At 40.3% G+C, this 21292-nt stretch overlaps 1 protein-coding gene and 1 long non-coding RNA gene across 8 annotated transcripts in view; both read left to right on the plus strand.

The window, feature by feature from the left end:
* The window catches only part of LOC119562453 (nuclear pore membrane glycoprotein 210), a 586123-nt gene that overhangs the window by 101378 nt on the left and 463453 nt on the right, over window positions 1–21292 (plus strand). For 5 of the 7 annotated variants that reach the window (XR_005221847.1, XR_005221848.1, XM_037875640.1 and 2 more), the window contains exons 4-5: window positions 15141–15891; window positions 15945–16262. Coding sequence is in view for 5 of the 7 variants with exons in the window: in XM_037875640.1 (XP_037731568.1) it covers window positions 15141–15891; window positions 15945–16262 (1069 nt within the window). In the remaining 2 variants the exon portion in view is untranslated. Of the gene's footprint in view, window positions 1–15140; window positions 15892–15944; window positions 16263–17073; window positions 17130–21292 lie in introns of those variants that run through there. The other 2 variants (XM_037875645.1, XM_037875642.1) reach the window with 2 other exon arrangements.
* On the plus strand, window positions 11609–11836 carry LOC119562457. Its single transcript, XR_005221851.1, has 2 exons — window positions 11609–11639; window positions 11706–11836. It is a non-coding gene; the product is annotated as an uncharacterized LOC119562457 (long non-coding RNA).

Consider the following 21292-nt stretch of genomic DNA (forward strand, 5'->3'; position numbering starts at 1 on the left):
TGCTAGCAACATGACTATAGGTGCAGTCTCTTCACAAAAATCATAAACTAATTTGTTATGCTAGCAGAACTCTGAATGAACATGAAATAATCTATGCCAAAATAGATAAAGAATTATTAGCCATCGTATGGGATACAAAATATTTTAGATCATACCTGTTTGGTAGATATTTCAAAATTTTAAGTGACCACAAACCTTTAGTCTGGTTGAATAACATACAAGAACCAAATATAAAATTACAGAGATGAAAAATAAAATTGAATTAAATTGATTATCAAATGAAATATTTACCAATGAAAGAAAATAATGTAGCTGACGCGCTATCAAGGGTCAAAATAGAAGAAAATATGTTTGGATATATTTCCGAAGAAAACATGGTAGATGAACATGGTGTAGATGCAACAGTACGGAGTGCACAAGAAGATAACCAAAATTATATTTCAATAACAGAAAGACCTATTAACTATTTCTCTCGACAAATCGAAGTAGTAAAAGAAAACGAAGCCATTAGGAATGTAACACACTATTTTAAAAACCTTAAAATTAAAGAAAGGACAGATACTTTCGCAAAAGATATAATTAAAGCATATTTATGCACAAAAAGGAGCACAGTTTATTTTCATAACGTTTCAGATTTTTTTATATTCAAACAAGCTTACTTGGAAATAATAAACCCAAATCATCTGCAAAAATAGTAAGATGCACCACAAAACTAAAAGACATTTTCACATAAGCAGAGTTTAAGGAAATGATATTAAAAAAACATAAAGATTTATTACACCCAGGAATTGAAAATTGGTTTAAAGAAGAATACTATTTTCCAGATTACCAGAAATTACTACAAAATAAAATAAACGAATGTGAAATTTGTAACATAGCGAAAACAGAACATAAAAATACAGATCTATCTTTCAAAACTACCCCAGATATACGAAATATAAAAGAAATTTTTTTTTTTTAGGAAATCAACAGTTCCGTTATCCTCCGTAGTAGCCGTTTTCGGGTCAAAACAAAACTAAAAGTCCGATTCGGCTGAAATTTCGACAGTAGCCGTCTACGAGAATGTACTACACGATACACGGTGAGGCTAAGTACTTATACTTATTATAATTGGCTAAATTCAGAAGGTGTCCAAGTACGGGTAACCACAAGCAAAAACGGTATATCACATGTAGCAAGATTTCACAAAACCGTTAACAAAACAAGGAAGAACGCTATAGTCGAGTACCTCGACTATCAGATACCCGCTACTCAGCTAAAGGGACTAAAGGGAAATGGAGATATGCAACAGCAAAGCGAGACGGCGGTAGACGGATTTAAGCGTTAGGGCGTGTCAATTTTTTTTTGGATTGGGCGTGGCATATTCGCGTAACACACTTGCGCTGCGTACAAGGCTACGGAATCTAAATCTGAGATCACAATTCTCTATCTTTGATAGTTTCCGAGATATCCGGGTTCATATTAACGATTTTTTGAAGTTTGTGGGCGTTAAAGTGGGCGTGGCAAATTTATTTTTGATCAATCAATAGGTATTGATGAGAACAATACATTTCAGTCAAAAGTTTATTCTAGCATCAAAACTGTAGGAGCCACAGTTTTGTGCGGTTTGTGTGCGTTAGAATGGGCGTGACACTCTGCTGAAACAAACTTACGCTGCGCTGGAATCTCAGGAATCTGCATGCCTAATCCCAGTATTGTAGCTCTTATAGTTTCCGAGATCTCAGCGTTCACCCAGACAGACATGGCTAGATCGACTCGGCTAGTGATCATGATCAAGAACATATATACTTTATGGGGTCGGAAACGCTTCCTTCTGCCTGTTACATACTTTCCGACGAATCTAGTATACCCTTTAACTCTACGAGTAAGGGGTATAAAAAGTACAAACTTTCTTGGTAAAGTTTTTTTGGGTCAATCGAAAGGTATTGACGAGAAAAATATATTTAAGTTAAAATTTTGTTTCTAGCATGAAATTGTGGCCGGCACAGGTTTAAGCGGCTTGCAGGCGTTAGAGTGGGGGAAAATCTTTTTTACATCCAGGTGTTCATGCAATATCGAATGTATGATGGTGGAAGAAATTCCCAAGGATGCCTCTATCTCACTGTATGTCACATGACGATTTTGCATTATCAGTTCACGGACTGCATCAATGTTCTCTGGCACAACGACTCTTCGAGCGACAGTCGGCCACGATTGAATTCATTAAACAAGTTTTTTTTACAGTGCTATAGGATGGTACTTCAACGCCGTACAAAGATTTAATTTCATCGATACACTCTTGTTGTGATAATCCAAGTTAAAAGTTGTTAAAAAAGTATGCTCGAAAATGTTGACGAGTTAATTTTTAATTTTTCTGATGATGTTAGTTTTGTTAAATCGTTAATCGGTATCAAACGAAACGCCAAAATCAAACATAAGCAAGAAGGAACGCTATAGTCGAGTACCTCGACTATAAGATACCCGTTACTCAGCTAAAGGGAAATGGAGATATGCCAGCAGCAAAGCGAGATTGAAATGTGCCACCTACCCGCGATCTCCATATATGGTTATGTGGGCGGTAGACAGATTTAAGCAATATGGGCGTAGAGTGGGCGTGGCAAACTTTTTTTTGGGTCCATCAATAGGTATTGATGAGACTTATACATTTCAGTTAAAATTTTTTCTAGCATGAAAATTGTGGGCGCCACAGGTTTAGGCGGCTTGTGGGCGTTAGAGTGGGCATAGCATATTCGCGTAACAAACTTGCGCTGTGTACAAGGCTACGGAATCTAAATCTGAAATCCCAATTCTCCATCTTTGATAGTTTCCGAGATATCAGCGTTCATATTTACGACTTTTTGAAGTTTGTGGGCGTTAAAGTGGGCGTGGCAAACTTTATTTAGGTCAGTCGATAGGTATTGATGAGAAAAATACAGTTCAGGTAAAAATTGTATTCTAGCATTAAAACTGTAGGAGCCACAGTTTTTGGCGGATTGTTGGCATTAGAGTGGGCGTGGAACACTGAGATTCCAATTCCCTATCGTTGATAGTTTCCGAGATATCAGCGTTCATAGTTACTACTTTTTGAAGATTGTGGGCGTGGCAAACTTTTTTTAGGTCAGTCGATAGGTATTGATGAGAAAAATACAGTTCAGTAAAAAATTTTATTTTAGCATTAAAACTGGGCGTGGCACACTGACGAAACAAAGTTACGTTGCGCAAGAAGCTCAGGAATCTACATGCTAAGTCCCAATTTTCTAGCTTTTGTAGTTTCCGAGATCTCAGCGTTCATTCGGACGGACAGACGGACATGGCTAGATCGACCCGGCTAGTGATCCTGATCAAGAATATACATTTTATGGGGTCGGAAACGTCTCCTTCACTGCGTTGCAAACTTCTGACTGAAATCATAATACCCTCTGCAAGGGTATAAAAAACCGTCTGCAAACCGTCCAGCCTGACAGTGCACAGTGATTCCGTCAGAGGCCAAAAATCCGATTTGAAAATATTTAAATTAAATTTACACAGTTTGTCTCTAAAATGTCCAATCTTCCAATTTGCAAACTTGTTTTCGCTGGAAACCCAACGGTACATTCTAAAAATAGAATCAAAAGCATGAACACGTGTTCATTTCAACAGCGAATCGGAGCTGTGATGAAATATTTCAAAGCAAAAGCGCACTTCAAATCGGACTGGTAACTATTCAAGTTGATAAGTTTATATTATTCAAAATGGATTTTGAAGCTCAAGGTATTTATTTTACTTCATGAAATTAATTTATACTAACTTGATATGAAATTAATAAAGTCTAACTTGATATGTGAAACCTCTTTGTTTGTACCTGTTTTGTGCGTCTCAAATTTGTTTACCTAAAGTTTTAGTTGTGATCCCACACGATTCCAAACAAGGATTTTTTTTTTATATTTATCAGAGTTTAAAGATTTTAAAATCGTTAAAGTTAGGTGCGAAATGTTGCGAATGTAGTTGTAATCGTTAATATGCTAACACGACTTCTTATTTTTTCAAGGTCAAATTTTGCCAGCGCGCTGCAGCGGAGCCCCTGTGTCGTCTTTTGTGTCTCTGTTTTTGGTGTGTCTTTGTGTTCGTCTTTTGTGATTGTTTACAGCTTCTATTTGTCAGTTTATTTCTTTTACTTAAAATTATTCTAATTATTTTTCCGTTTTTCTTTTATAATTTTTGTTTGCATTCCCAAAGGAGATTCGTATCATTGTGTATTTTCACGACAATATATTTTAAATTTATGGTGCACCAAAGGTGGTAGCAACGCTGCGAAATTACGGGAAATTATCGAGGATGTTCAAAATAATATTGAGAATAACGGCTACAATTTCGAGCTCAACGAACTTTTTAAATCGATTGGCAACATATGCAAAAGAATTGCTGCTTTTTGGACTCGGTATGATCGGAAAAAATCGTTACTTTTACAATATCAATATGATTGGCTAAATGTAATGGAGTCAATTGTCCTCCAAAAGTCCACCAAAAATTCATCTCATATAGCGGAAAGTGCTAGTCGTGGTCGTCCAAAGGTTGATTTTGCGGAGTCTTCATCTAGAACAAAGCGTCGTCGTATAGCTCAGCTGATTGATATCGATGAGTCCACTGTTTCTGCTTTGCGCAATGAAAATCAGCAACAGCCGACAATGCAAGCTGATCCCACTGAAGTAATTTCCCTAATAATGGAGACCGCCATGTCCAAAAGTCAATATTTGCTTATAAGGAATTTCGTTAATAGCAAAATATCCTTCGACTTATTTCCAAGCTACCAAACCATAGTAAATGCAAAAAAAAAGAGATACCCTAAAAACATATCAGTAGATGAATCTCATGCTGAAATTGATTTGCAAAGTTTACTGGATAATACAGCATCGAGCATATTGGAGCTTCAAGATGATGTAGTTAAATCAATCACGGATGAATCTATTGAAAACCTAACGTTAATTGGAAAGTGGGGTTTTGACGGAAGTACGGGCCATAGTGAGTACAATCAAAGTTTTTCAAGTTACGATTCAGAGGACAAGAGCCTATTTGTCACATCATACGTACCTCTCCAACTAATTTCAAAAAGTAGTCATATAATAATTTGGAAGAATCCGCGGCCTTAATCGACACGTTACTGCAGGCCAGTTCGTTTTCAGTTCAAAAAGGAGACAACTGAACTGTCAATCGAAGAGGAAAAATACTTTAAGGAGAAAATACATCAACTCAAGCCGACAGAATTTTTGATTTATAATAAAAAGATAATTGTTGAGCATAGTTTACAACTTACTATGGTAGACGGAAAAGTGTGCAACGCTTTAAGTGAGTCATCCTCTACAAAATGTTATATATGTGGAGCAATTCCAAAAGAAATGAATAACTTGGATTAATGTTTAAAGAAAGACGTGAACAGAGAATATTTCGAATTCGGTTTATCCCCACTTCATGCAAAAATACGTTTCTTTGAATACTTTCTGCATCTTTCCTATAAGTCCGTTATCAAAATGTGGCAAGCTAGAGGCCCAGAGCAAAAATTAAAAGTTTTAGACCAAAAGCATAAAATTCAAGCGGCGTTTCGGGAAAAAATGGGAATAATAGTGGACAAGCCCAGAGACGGAGGCAGAGGATCGTCGAACGATGGAAATGTGGCTAGAAAATTTTTTTCAAATCCAAAATTGGCTTCTGAAATTACAGGGCTTAATGAAAACCTTATCCATCGCTGTGCCACTATACTCCAAGCTATCGCCTCGGGGTACAAAATAAATTTGGGCAAATTTAATGAATATGCCATCGATACTGCTAAGGAATTGATAAAAGAGTATCCATGGTACTATTTGCCAGCTACAGTCCATAAGGTGTTAGTTCATGGATCTTCTGTAATTGAGCATGCACTCGTGTCAATCGGAGAGCTTTCGGAAGAAGCTGCCGAGTCTAATAATAAGGAATTAAAAAAATGTAGATTGTATCACAGCAGAAAAATGTCACGGATTGCAACAAACACAGACATATTGAACACACTCATTTTACGGTCGGACCCATTTATAACTGGGCAAAGAAAACATGGAAAGAAGGATAAATCAACGTTACTTGAATCTGTGTTCAACTTACTTGAAGAAACATTATAAATCTTTGTTATAATTATATTAATTCGTTAATAGCTTTGAAAATATCAATATAAAAAATTGGCTTACAATATGATTGTTTAATTTATGATTTTTTGATATGATATTATTTTAGTAGGTGTATAGCTTAAGAATTAGACGGGGGAAGATATTTAAATTTATGAAATATAAACAAAATAGTTGATTTTTCCTATGGCAGCAAATGTAAAACTACACCAACCTTATAGTCTGGGAGTTTAGATAACATACCTCTAAAAATAAGAAAAAATTTGCATACTAATTTTCTATTTAAGGGGGTCTTCTCATTCAAAACCCGTTTTTTGGACGCTTTTTAAAAAATTCTTATTTGAAAACGCAAAAAATAATTGAAAACTTTTTTTTGTTTATTGTATTACAAAAGGTTCAAAGTAAATAAAAAAAAAAATTGCCTCGATACGAGGGCTGTTCAAAAAGTAATGAGACTTCAAAGTTGGTGGTGGAAAAAAAAGGTGTCGTCACGGCGGCGATCGTTCCTATAGCAGCTATATCATATAGACGTACGATATGGCCATTTCTTATAACATACATATATTTATAATATTTTTTTTTAATTTTGGGGAAAATTTTGTAACAATATAACAACTAAAAGTAATTATGGCAGCAGCTCCATACAAGCAGAACCACTGTACAGTGGTACCAATTTGCTCGAACTTTAAAATACCATATTTCGGAGTAGTTATCGAAATGTTGTGTTAACGAATTTTTTATAGTACGGTAATTAGCATTGCAGTAAAAAACAAGGAAGAACGCTATAGTCGAGTACCTCGACTATCAGATATCCGTTACCCAGCTAAAAGGACCAAAGGGAAATGGAGATATGCACGCAGCAAAGCGAGATAAAAATACGCCACCTACCGGCGGTAGACAGATTTAAACGTTATGGGCTTTAAAGTGGGCGTGGTAAATTCTTTTTTGGATCAATCGATAGGTATTGACAAGACCAAACTATTTCAGTAAAATTTAATAATTAAATAAAAATAATTTTTTTATCTAGCATGAAAATTGTGGGCGCCACAGGCTTGGGCGGTTTGTGGGCGTTAGAGTGGCGTACAAGGCTACGAAATCTAAATCTGAGATCCCAATTCTCTATCCTTGATAGTTTCCGAGATACCCACGTTCATACTTACGATTTTTTAAAGTTTGTGGGCGGTTTGTGGGCGTTAAAGTGGGCGTGGCAAACTTTTTGTTGGGTTAATCGATAGGTATTGATGATAACAAAACATTTCAGTTAAAATTTTTATCCTAGCATCATATAAAAAACTTAACGATATGATTTCTCAATATAATTGGACAGACTTGTACAATTGTATGGATATTGAAAGTGCCACTGAACTATTCTATATAGTGTTAAATACTTTTTTTAATGAATGCGTTCCTGATAGGCTTCCTTCAAAGCTAAACAGGCCTCCTTGGTTTACCAATGCGCTTCAAAGACTTAAAAACCTTAAAACAAACACCTATAAAAAGTATAAAAATCGGGTAAGTCATCTGATTTTTCGAAATATGTGGTGGCTCGATCGGACTTTAATGTTCTCAATAGTCATTGCTATTCTATGTATTTAAGTCGATGTAAATTCGAATTTTCAAATGATCCGAAGCAGTTTTATAACTTTGTTAATGCCAAGCGTAAATCGTCGGCATTGTCTTCATCGGTACGTTTTAACTCAATGGAGGCATCGACGGATTCTGAAATCGCTGATTTATTTGCCGAGTTTTTCCAAACTACTTATAGTTCGGCTGCTTGGTCGTACCCTAATCCCTTAAATAGGGCAAATTGTATTTTTACTCCTGCAATTACGGAAAGTTCTCTCTTAAGAGACTTATCAACAAGAACGCCAACTTATTCTCCCGGTCCAGATGGACTCCCCGGGTGTGTGCTTAAGTTTTGTGCGTCAACCAAATGTAAACCGATTCTTAAACTTTTTAATTTGTCTATTTCATCATCAGTTTTTCCTACTATCTGGAAGGACTCTTTTATCATTCCACTTCACAAAAAGGGTGCGAAGGCGGATGCCCAGAATTATAGAGGTATTTCCAAATTGTCGGCAATTCCTAAAGCATTTGAACGTATTATTACTTCTCATTTGCAACATTTATGTTCCTCGCTAATATCACCGTATCAGCATGGTTTTGTTAAGCGAAGATCGACCACCACAAACCTTCTTGAATTGTCATCTATTGTAATTAATGGACTTAAGAAAAAAATGCAGACTGACGTTATATATACAGTTTTTAGTAAGGCCTTTGACTCTGTCAACCATTCTCTTCTATTATTCAATTTAAATCAGCTTGGGTTTCCATGTAATCTATTAGCTTGGATTGCAAGTTATTTGAATGGTAGGACTTAGAGGGTTATATTCAAGAACGCTGTTTCAAAATTGATCTACGTGACATCTGCAGTGCCTCAGGGTAGTCATTTGGGTCCTTTGCTGTTTACTTTGTTTATAAACGATCTTCCCTCTACCATAAAACATTCTCGTGTACTAATGTATGCTGATGATGTTAAGCTTTGTTTATCATATAACGATATAGCGTCGGGTTTCAACTTACAGTCAGATATTGATTGTTTTCAGGGATGGTGTGAGTATAACCTTTTAAATTTGAACTGCCTTAAATGCAACGTTATGACTTTTTATAGGGGTACTCCTACTTTTGTTACTTACTCTCTTCAAAATACGTCACTCGACCGTATATATTCCGTTAATGACTTAGGCGTTCTTCTGGACCCAAAACTTAAATTTGACTGCCACATAATGTCCACTGTCAGCAAGGCCATGAGTGTTCTTGGGTTTATAAAGCGTTGGTCGAAAGAATTTGATGACCCTTATACAACCAAATTATTATTTACCTCCCTTGTCCGTCCTATTTTGGAATATTGTTCTTCGGTTTGGAGTCCACAATATCAAGTGCATATTGACCGTATTGAGTCGGTACAAAAAAAATTTCTTCTTTTTGCCCTTCGTAGTTTGAACTGGGATCAAAACATAAGGCTACCTTCCTATCAGAGTAGATTACTATTGCTTAATTTACCTACCCTTGCAAATCGTAGAACAATGCTTGGTACTATTTTTATGCAAAATCTTATAAGAGGTGATATTGATTCTGTAGAACTTGTAAACCGCCTAACTTTCAATGTTCCTGTTAGACTTACACGAAATTATTATCCCCTAAATTTGCCACGATGTACATCTAATTTTTGTCTGCACGAGCCCTTTCGCGTTCTATGTAATAATTATAATACCCTTTATCATTTACTTTGCACTTCATCTTCTATCCCGGTATTAAAAACTAATATTTTAACTCATTTGCTTCTTTCTTAGGTGCTTCTTTTATTTTCATTTGTGTCCCGTCTCTATTTGTTTTTTGTATCTTCCTCGCGAACTCGCATTTTTGCCCAAATTGATAAAAGGGCCCCGTGCGTAACAAGCACGTGCTTGGTGTCGTTGGGCCACTTGTTTGTACTGCTCGTAGTGCATCAACGTCCATCATATAATCAAAACTGTAGGAGCCACTGTTTTGGGCGGTTGCGTGCTCTGCGTAAGAAGCTCAGGAATCTGAGTGCCAAATCTCAATAGCCTATCTCTTATAGTTTCCGAGATCTCAGCGTTCATCCGGACGGACAGACAGACGGACAGACGGACATGGCTAGATCGACTCGGCTAGTGATCTTGATCAAGAATATATATACTTTATGGGGTCGGAAACGCTTCCTTCTGCCTGTTACATACTTTCCGACGAATATAGTATATCCTTTTACTCTACGAGTAACGGGTAATTAATTTAAAATAATAAACGTTGCTAATTTGTAGGGGTAAACATAGGTCAGCAGCAAAGACGCCATGTTCTGTATCCTAGCCTGTCTTAGCAAGTACTCTAGAGCAAGAATTCGTGCAGATGGCATTTCGGTTTGTTTTTAAAATTATTGACATTTTCCAAATGTAAATAAACCAATTCAGCAGCCGCAAGCAGCTGTTCAGGACTCTAGTACTGCAGCCTGACTGGTACTTCAAATATTTCATTTTTTCTTTTATTTTGTACAATATGCGCTTTAAAGAAGTATTCTTTTTGTAATTTTGCATAAATAAGCATAAATGAAATTTAAAACTTATTGAAAAATGGTCAAAATAAGTCAAATAAAATTTGATAATTATTCAGTATTCGATATTTAGTGTATGTAACCAGCCCTTGTCATTTTTCGTTAATTTTTCCGAAAAAAGGAAATCGCTCGGATTTCTGTGACACCTACGGTTTTGAAGGGTTGGTTTCGAAACCAACCGTCCCCTACTCCGTCGCGGGTTTCTGTGAAAGAAAGAGTTCTTATTTGGTATTCAGATCTTATTAGGTTGTAAGGTTGTATATGTATATCAACCCGGCTTGTCGTTTCCTTTCGTTTTATTTGTTGTGTTTAATTGTTCTTGGGTTTCACTGCGCCGATTACGCTGATTCACTAACCTTGTTTCCTACCGACCGCGTTTTCTTTCCCGCGTGTTCCTTTGTTTTTCTTATCCGCGTGCGTTCGCCTCGAGATACCAGAGCAGAGAGAGCCCGGAAACCGCCGTGTGGCCCTCCCATCCTTTTGACCTTTTCCTTGCCAGATCGGTTTGGAATTTTCTTTATTTTCTAGTATTTTTCCCTATGGTTGCCACCTCGGGTGGATGGTGCGGAACAAAACTTGACGTATTTTGGTTTTATACCCGAAAATCCATATGTTCGCTTTTCAATTACTAAATCATAATCCTTCATTTTATATCTCTTACGTATGGCCGATGTGGGGATGTCGGAACCTCTGCATGGGGACGGAACGTTGCATCCCAATCCAGTGCGGGGGGCGGTGGTGGTGATGGAGGTTCGTCTATGTAAGGACCTTCGGCGCGTATCCAGGGTGTATTAAACACGACCGACTTGACCTCGATGCGCATCATCGCGACATGTCCTTCCCAGCGGCTGACTTGGTCTTCGACCGTACGATGGCTCGAGTGCTCGATGGAAGGGCGTTGGTGGGACTCGGACCGCCTCGAGGATCTCGCCTAGTCCACGGCTGCTCGTCGTCTTCTTGCGGGGCGTGATACCGTGGCCCCTGCGAACGACGACCCCTCGTGTAATCTCGAGGCTCGTCGCGTTCGTCGCGGTCGCTCGCGTTGCTGGAATCATCCTCGACGTTGTACGTTGTCGAAGGTCGAGCGGGTCGTCGTGTCTCGTCGGGTTAAGGGCTCCACACTAGACATATACGCCGCCACGCCACGCCGCCGCCGCCGCCGATTTTTTGCTTTTTTGACGCGCCGCCGCCGAGTCACGTAAAAACCGGCGCGGCGGCGGCGTTCGGCGTCATACAAATTTTTATTCATTTTATAAATAAAAAAGGTTATTATTAATATATCCTAAAAAAATTTTCGACAATAATCGCTTTCAGTTATCGATTAAATGTCTCATCTCCCATCTCCTTACATGTGTCCCATCTCTAAAACGTTTAACAGCTGAGTGCGTAATTAATTTCACGAAGTAAGTTTTTCAGTGTTATAATTGGATTAAGAATTATGTATAAGAATTAAATATCCCAACAAACAGATGGATAAGGCATTGAACATGTATTCAATTGAACTACAGCGCAACGCAAGTCGTAAAAGTAAAGTGTGGGAGTTTTTTAGTTTAATTTGTTATTTCGCTTGACTCACTTATTAATAAAAGGAAAAAAAAAATCAGTTTATTAAATGCTTACGCCGCCAGCCGCCGACAATTTCACCGGCGGCGTACCCGCCGCCGCCGCCGGTTCTTTCTAACGGCTACGCCGCCGCCGCTGGGTAATTTAGAACTCTACGCCGCCGCCGCTGCTGAAACCATCGGCGTAAACCTCTACTCCACACGCCCGCAAACCGAGACCTACCCGTACCCCCAGACTCCTGGTCGTCGGAAGACTCAGCGCCGTCGTGTACGTCTTCTTCACCTTGGCCATCGTTGGTAACCTGTTCTTCTGCGATCTCTCACTCTTCGTCTTCCGATGCCTCGGAATCTCCTCCGCTGTACCCTTCCGCGACCCACTAGTCGAGATCCGAAAGGTCGTGATGAAAACCCTCGGTATCGTCGGAACCATCCGACAACTCCATGACTTCTTCCATCTGAAAGCGAAGACTCAACTTATAGATACGAGACCCTTATTGTTTAAGCTCCCTACCTATCGGTGCAGTAAAACCTCGACTTAGAATACTTAGATAATAACATTGTGTGTGAGTACAATTCAACTTAGAAATTACCTTGTGAACCTCTACCCCGCTTAGCCTCTCGTGTCGCCTCCCAGGGCAGTCCCGTCGTCTTTTTCTGCGGCTGCATTCCCGAAGTCCTCAGAGTAATAGGGTTTCAGCTGGCTGATGTTAGCGGAGCGTGAACGTCTTTCCCCTGGGCGTCGCAACAGAACAAGGTTAGGGGATATGAACCTCATTACGGTGTAGGGACCGTCATATTTGGGGTCCAATTTGGCGGCGAAACCTTCGGCCGCGGCTGGTAAATTGAGTACCATTATCGCAGACGAGCTTCCGAGGGATGCTGACTCGGCCCAGTATCCGTTCCCGGAATGCCTTCTGAACTTGGGCGGCGGTAGCTTTCCGTAACGGGATCAACTCCACCCATTTGAAAAAGATGTCATGAAATACGAGGAGCATGGTGTTTCCGTGTTTCGACCGGGTTAGCGGGCCGACAAAGTCTGCGCATAAAACGTCAAACGGTTCGCTTGTTACGCGGGTTAACATTTTGCCTGCCGCTTTCGTCTGGGCGATTTTAAACTTCTGGCACGACTCGCAGCGCTGGACGTGGCGCTTCGCGTCTCTAAACATGCCGGGCCAGAAATACCTCTAAGATAGTCGAGTAACGGTTTTTCGGACGCCCAGATGTCCAGCCGTGAGCGCGTCGTGGCATTCTTGGAGGACTCGGACTCTATTTGAACTAGGGACGCACAGTTTTCACGGGAAGTAGTCCTTGTCATCAGCTCTGTGTCCCAAATTCCGGTATAGTTGTCCATTTTCCATCATGTAGTCTGAGAACTTCTCGGGGTATTCTCTTATCTTATCTTCCATCCATTTACATTTACGGCCATCTGTTGCAAGACTTCACAGGGTTGCCGGGATAACGCGTCCGCCACCACGTTCAATTTGCAACTCCAGCGCTCATCTTGCTACCCGACCGGAGGGACTTTCGATGGAGTTCAACCATTTGAGGCCTAGTTGGTCGGTAACCACTTCGAACCGATACCCTTCCAAGTAGCACCGCATTTTCCTAATAGCCCATATGATGGCCAGACACTCTTTTTTCGTTGTCGTGTAATAGCCCTCCGTGGCTGTGAGTCGACAGCTGGCGTACGCGATGACTCTCCTGGCCCTCGATATTTTGCGACAAGACTGCTCCTAGCCCCACGTCGCTAGCGTCAGTTTGCAACACAAACGTCTTGTCGAAGTCGGGACATCCTAACACGGGGGCGGTGGTTAACCTTCTTTTCACCTCTTCTAGCGTGTTCTGTTGCTCGGGACCCCATGCCCACTTCCGGCCTTTCTTTAACAGGGCAGTCATTGGTTGTACCACGTTTGCGAGGTTAGGGACGAACCGGCGATACCAAGATGCCATGCCTAGCCACTGTCGGAGCTCCTCGAGACAGGTAGGGGACTTAAGGTTGGTAACGGCCGTCACTTTCACCGGGTCGGTCTGGACTCCTTCGGAGCTAATCACATGGCCTAGGTAAACTATCCTCCGCCTGAAGAACGCGCACTTCTTTGGGTTTACCTTCAGGTTCGCCCTCCGCAGCCTACGGAAGACTTCGCCCAGGTTGGCCAAATGTTGTTCCTCCGTGCCGATGATATCGTCCAAATAGGCGAAGGCGAACGGCTCCATGTCCGCACCAATCACGCTATCCAAGGCGCGCTGGAAGGTTGCGATGGCCGAGTGAAGTCCGAAGGGCATGACCTTCCACTGGTATATTCCTCTGCCCGGAACGGTAAAGGCCGTGAATTGACGGCTATCCTTGGCCATGGGTATTTGCCAATAACCGTGCTTTAAGTCCAACGTCGAAACGCGTCGTGGGGTACGCGTCGGGCACTGAGTGAGCGTTTAATTGTCTATAATCAACGCACATGCGCCATTCACCCGTCTTACAATATGTATATCAACCCGGCATGTCGTTTCCTTTCGTATAAGTTCACTCAGTTTTATTCGTCGTGTTTAATTGTTCTTGGGTTTCACTGCGCCGATTACACTGATTCACTACTCTTGTTTCCTACCGACCGCGTTTTCTTTCCCGCGTGTTCCTTTGTTTTTCTTATCCGCGTGCGCGACCGTTCGCCTCGAGGTACCAGAGCAGAGAGAGCCCGGAAACCGCCGTGTGGCCCTCTCATCCTTTTGACCTTTTCCTTGCCAGATCGGTTTGGAATTTTCTTTATTTTCTAGTATTTTTCCCTATGGTTGCCACCTCGGGCGGATGGTGCGGAACCAAACTTGACGTATTTTGGTTTTATACCCGAAAATCCATATGTTCGCTTTCCAATCATTTAATCATAATCCTTCAAACTTTCGCTGCGCAAAAACTCACGAATCTTCGTGCCAAATCCCGAATTTCTATCTTTTATAGTTTCCGAGATCACAGCATTAATACGGACGGACAGAAAGTCGGACATGGCTAGATCGACTCAATTAGTGATCCTGATCACGAATATGTATTTTTTATAGGGTCGGAAACGCTTCATTCTACCTGCTACATACTTTTTGACGAATCTAGTATACCCCTTTACTTTACGAGTAACGGGTATAATTAGTTATAATCCTATCATTTGTGGCTGAGATACTATGAACAGTGTTCATTGAACACCGATATGTGAAGCCGATAATAATATATAACAATTTTAAATCATATATCTCTAGCCACTTATGTTACAACAAATTGGAAAGTTGCCAATTTTTTTTCAATTATAAACTTTAACTTTATTTATTTAATGCTCTTTCTTCTTCATTTAATATTTTTTGCAGCCTGAAACGGGAATAGTTGGCACGCCTCTTATCGAAAACGAGGTACGATTCCACACGGTTAACAGCATATTGTTGCCAAAAGATCATGTGAGCATCTTTCTGGCTTCGGGGCACAGCGAGCGCATACCCATTATGCAGGGCAGCGGTTACTTGCAGATGGAGCTCTCAGAGACGGGCATTGTTCAGATTGAATACAATGAAGAGACCCGACTATTAGTACTTAAACCGTTGCGTTTTGGTCATGTGCGTCTTGAACTAACCGACCGCTGTTTGACGAAGGAAACTAGCCATCTGTCCATCTCCGTTGTGGGAATCGGGGCCATTGAAGTAACTAGCATGGACCGGTTGGAACGCACAGCTCGGATCGAGGCGATCGTCAGACTCTTTGACACCAATGAAAACTTCTTGGTCGTGGATCGCAGCAAACTTAGTGTGTACGATCTATCCGAGGTGGTGTTCGACCAACGCATATTAAGCGTGCGCTTAGCTGAGCAAGGCAATCTAAGGCCAGGAGAGATTCGTTATACCATCACGGGCAACAACGTCGGCGAAACGAAGATAGTTTTTCACTCCGGCAAGGGTACAGAGCAAGTGGCAAGTGAGCCGCTAAATGTTCAGGTTTTCGCACCAATTCGTCTCTATCCCCGCGACTCCACTCTCGTCGTGGGCAGTAGCATTCAGATCTATTACCAAGGCGGACCGCAACCAAACCACAATATGGTATACACTGTGGAGAAGGAGCATGTCGCAAGTGAGTAAATGGTTTGCGTACCGGCTGGTAATCCTTGATCGGTTTATTCGCAGGTATCAGGTCTGACATTGTTACAGCTCACAGGCTGGGAACCAGCAAAATCGTGGGCAAATGCCTTCTAAAAAATCCCGTCACCGGAAAGGACGAGGTGGTCTCCCAGGACTTAGTGGAGCTACATGTGATTGCCCTCACAGGAGTGCAGATTCGCACCCCACTGATCCGCATTCGTAGTGGGGCCGTAATGCCTGCCACCTTATGGGGCCTTTATGATTTGTCGCCCATGGTCCTAGGTACTCTTCAAAACACCAAGATCTTCTGGAAAGTCAACCAACCGCAGGTGGTTGAGTTATTTAACATCTTTACGGCTGCGGGTGAGCCTATTTTAAAAGCGATTAGTAAACATAAATGTACATATATACTGATATATATATCCCTGCTCTGCACTGCATTACTTGACACTCCCTGATCAAATGTACCGGCATGAATCAACAATATTCAATATTCATGATTCATAGGTTGCGATCTCCAATGTGATAGATTATTCCTCATTAAATAGCTGAACATCACTGTAATTATTGTTTTTATACTCGTTACTTGTAGAGTAAAATATGTATAGCCGAGTCGATCTAGCCATATCCGTCTGTCTGTCTGCCTGTTTGTCTTTATGTCTGCATGTCTGTTTATTTCAGCAGTGTGCCACGTTTACTCTAACGCCGCTAGCAACCCGCCCAGAACGGTGGTGCCTACAGCTTTAATGCTAGAATAACAAATTTATCAGATATGTATTGGTTTAATCAATACTTTTCGATTGATCCAAAAAATGACGTATCTATTTGTGCATGTGTGTATGTAAACAGTTGCAAGCCGAATGGCACGCCGAAAAGAAACGCTTTCAAACAAAGCTGTACACCCACTATTTTATTGAACAACTGCACAGCCTTTGAGAAATGTTGCACAATGTGAAAATACTTTTTAAACTATCCATGCCCCAGTATTGGTGTAAAAATAGTTATACATTTACCATCGCTGCAGAAACAAAAAAATAAAATTTTTTTAAAATATTATTGGAGTCCTTGGACACCAATCTTTCCATCTCAAATGCAATATATATTTTTTAATGATATAAACTTGCGGTTATAACTTTCTCACATTTATGTTAATTTAATTTTTTTCTTTCTTAAGCCTAGTACTCACATCGACGAAAACCGCGAGCTAACCATAGGAGTGAGCGAGAGGCAAACAGGCGGCTAAAGCTTTTCGTCGGGTCTGTTTTTCAGCGCGGTACTCAGATGAGCTATGGAAATACCAGAAAAAATACCAGATTTCGCGAGTGAATTTTCGATGAAGCGGTTAGCCGCGGCCCAAAGAATAAGAAATTTAATCTTTGGCGGTGTTCGAGCAGAAGCGGTGGGGAATTTGAAAATTAAAAATGGAAGAAAAACACCCAAAACGGCTAAAGGAGGTCAGTGCAGATGAAAAAGGACGCCTTATTCAAGCTGTTACCCATTATTTTGGGACTTGACCGACAGGAAGCAATACCACAACGGGGCCAATCCGCAGAATAGTTGAAGCGCTGGAGGAGATCCACTAGAGAATCCCAGTGGGAAGGAACATGGGACATCGCTCGATCTCCGACGAGCTCTCCATTGAGGACTCCACCTTCACCAGCTACTTGGGAGCTGGTGATAGAGCGGAGATAGAGGATGCGCCGGATCTTATAGGGAGGAGGAAATAAGGTCGCCCGCTAAGGGACAGCTGGAGGAGCCATCACCAGCCATTATTGGCCAGCTCGGAGCTGGACTACAGATGGCGCGGGAAAGATGGCGAAGCATCCGTGGGACGAGAAGGAAGCCTTAAGCTTCTAATTTACATAAATAAAAACATTCGTTGAAAATTTCATATATTTTTTTATTTTAATTTTTTGGTGCACCAGCAGACTCTTCTTTTTTAAATTGCTCCAATTGATTTTTTTCCGTTTGACAACAAGCCCAGCTGCTTGACAGTAAGACCATGCCACATGCTTGGCGGGTAAACATTGAAAACTTCGGTCACACTAGAAAGAATAAGATTTTTCGACTAGTGAAACTCTTAGCCGATCTGAGTACTAGGCTTTACTCTACAGAATATAATTATCCCCTGAAAATTCAGTGGTGTCAATTTTTTTTGGGCGTCCCCGTCCGTGTTTTGGACCGTAGGATTTAGTATTCCTGCATCTTGGGTAATCGAGTTCTCGTTAACAAGTGCAATCATTACTGTCACCATGATAACTATATGCATACACTGGTCGGCATAAGTATTTTGACAAAACATAAGATAAATATACTCATAATTTGAACTTACTTCTTGTAAACTTTGGCATCAATGGAAAGGTAATTTAAATGGCGTTTGAATGATACAATACTTTTCTTAACCCATTCAGTACTTATTGAACAGGACGAATTTGTGTAAAAGTCTACTTTTAAAATTTTTTCACCGACTTGAAAACTTAAATTTTTTGATGCAAAAAGTTTCTTCAAACTAAAAGAATAGTAAATGCAAAAAGAATTTTTCAAAAATCAGTTTGCTTACATTTTTTATGATATATTTTCTTATATAGTTACTTAAACAAAATCCGTATTTTTAAGTATTACGTATAACTACTCTTGCCCCACAGGGAGTGTGAGTTTGAGTTGTTGCACAATATCAACAAGAATGAAGACCCAAATATGAAAAACAGGAACGCGTTCGGAACAAAGTTTCGACTTAGAAAAAAAATCGTAAAAAAAACTCACGAGCGACCAATATCCAATAAAGTTTCTCGAACATAATAAAAATATTTATCAAATCTGGCACTGAATAAAGATTTTTTATAAAGTGTGACATTGACGGAAAGTAATTCATAACTTCTTCAATTGATGGCGTTTAAAGCTCAAATTTGTGTCGCCCTCTAGTGTTCTACGGTATCGGCTCGGAATTTAAAGAAGCCGTTTAGCCGCTAGGGTCACAAACTATCCTTGCCCCTTAACTATCCTTACCCCACTCTTCCCTACAAACGTTAAGAATTAAATACTCCTTAAGCAATATTACATTTATATAAATGTTTTAAGTCTACTTGATGTATCTCTCTCTCTATCTTGGAGCTTGCAGAAACATAAGCGGATGCAGAAAAATTAGAGCGAAAAGCGCTGCCAGCACACATTAAATAAATAATTTTTTGCCTTTTGTATCTCTGGTTCTCTCTCCCTAATAAACTTAATACTATATAAGGATTAAGTTCGTATTTGCACTCTCGGTCAGAACTGATTCGCTGCTCGCAGGCAACTCTATTTTCCACCCTCGTTTTAGGTTCATATAACCTTAAGTATAACAATATATTACATATGTATTATAGCCAGCCTCTTAAAATACCAAATTAATGTAATGTAATGTAATTAATGTAAAACTTTAATTGCTGAAAACAATGGTATGATCCTGGGAGGGGGGCTACTCGCTCTTTGCATTTTTCTCTCCACGCTGCATTAAACTTTATAAATTTTTAATTTACAAGCTAAGTAACGGGTATCTGATAGTCGAGATAATCGAATATAGCGTTCTTTAGCTAATACGGTCAAGCTAATAATTTAAGATTTAATTATATCGGGTGGTCGGACTTATGTAAAGAATTACGGACTTTAATTTTGTTTGTTTGGAAGGAACATTTATTGTGAGCCCTTGACCCAATGTGCACTGGCCAAAATATCGATATACGTATGTATGTACACTGTACATATATGTACATATGTGGGGTGCCAATTAGACATATACGCCGCCGAGCCACGCCGCCGCCGCCGCCGATTTTTTGCTTTTTTAAAAGCTAAGTAACGGGTATCTGATAGTCGAGATAATCGAATATAGCGTTCTTTAGCTAATACGGTCAAGCTAATAATTTAAGATTTAATTACACATTGGGCTATCCTTTTCTAAAGAATTCGTGGTGTTTATACCCGTTACTCGTAGAGTAAAAGGGTATACTAGATTCGTCGAAAAGTATGTAACAGGCAGAAGGAAGCGTTTCCGACCCCATAAAGTATATATATTCTTGATCAGGATCACTAGCCGAGTCGATCTAGCCATGTCCGTCTGTCCGTCTGTCCGTCTGTCCGTATGAACGCTGAGATTTTGGAAACTATAAGAGCTACAATACTGGGATTAGGCATGCAGATTCCTGAGATTCCTGCGCAGCGCAAGTTTGTTTCAGTAGAGTGCCACGCCCACTCTAACGCCCACAAACCGCGCAAAACTGTGGCTCCTACAGTTTTGATGCTAGAACAAAAATTTTAACTGAAATGTGTTGTTCTCATCAATACCTACCGATTGACCTAAAAAAAAGTCTGCCACGCCCACTTTAACGCCCACAAACCGCCCACAAACTTAAAAAAATCGTAAATATGAACGCGGATATCTCGGAAAATATCAAAGATAGAGAAACTGGATTTCAGATTTAGATTCCGTAGGCTTGAGCGCAGCGCAAGTTTGTTACGCGAATATGCCACGCCCACTCTAACGCCCACAAACCGCCCAAGTCTGTGGCGCCCACAATTTTCATGCTAGATAAAAAATTTTAACTGAAATGTATTGGTCTTGTCAATACCTATCGATTGATCTAAAAAAAAGTTTGCCACGCCCACTCTAACGCCCACAACGCTTAAATCTGTCTACCGCCGGTATGTGGCGCATTTGCTGCTTGCATATCTCCATTTTCCTTTGGTCCCTTTACCTGAGTAACGGGTATCTGATAGTCGAGGTACTCGACTATAGCGTTCTTCCTTGTTTTTTTATGTGTTTTATCGACATCTTTTGAAGAATTTGCGGTGCTTATAATCTTGCGTTGGCTCACTTAAAACAAAGAATAACTAAAAATAAATCCGCGATAAATCGGCCTCATTTATCAATCAGACTTGCATCAAAATTTTGAAAATAGGATTTTTTTCTTCAATATAAATAACACAAATGGCTATCGAAAATATGCAAGTTGGAACTAAAAGTTTGCATTTGCCCGCGCGGCATAGGTGTTTATTCGTACACTTGGAAATAAGAACTCATTAAGCCTAGCTTAACTTAAGCGCTCCAGAGCGGAGCGGAGACTTAGGGGAGAGATGGAGAGGGCAGTGCGAGTGCGCGAGATGTAGACATCTGAATAAAACTGCCGCTCGACACTGCCTCCTGAAAGTAAACGCCCCTTTGACGTAAACATTTCTCCTCCACGTAGGATTTTCGGCTTTATTTTGGATGGATTGTTCCCATAATGAGAGAGTGAGCTTTGGTAGTTTTGTCGAGCACACATATACCAGGATAGGATCCCAATTCTCAATATAAACACCGGAAAGTTTTAAGAAAGTTAAGCAACCTTGAAAAGTGCGTTGAAGATCCTTTAAGGCTGCTC

This window comes from Drosophila subpulchrella, unplaced genomic scaffold (genome assembly GCF_014743375.2).
Source record: "Drosophila subpulchrella strain 33 F10 #4 breed RU33 unplaced genomic scaffold, RU_Dsub_v1.1 Primary Assembly Seq48, whole genome shotgun sequence".
Lineage (NCBI taxonomy): Eukaryota > Metazoa > Arthropoda > Insecta > Diptera > Drosophilidae > Drosophila > Drosophila subpulchrella.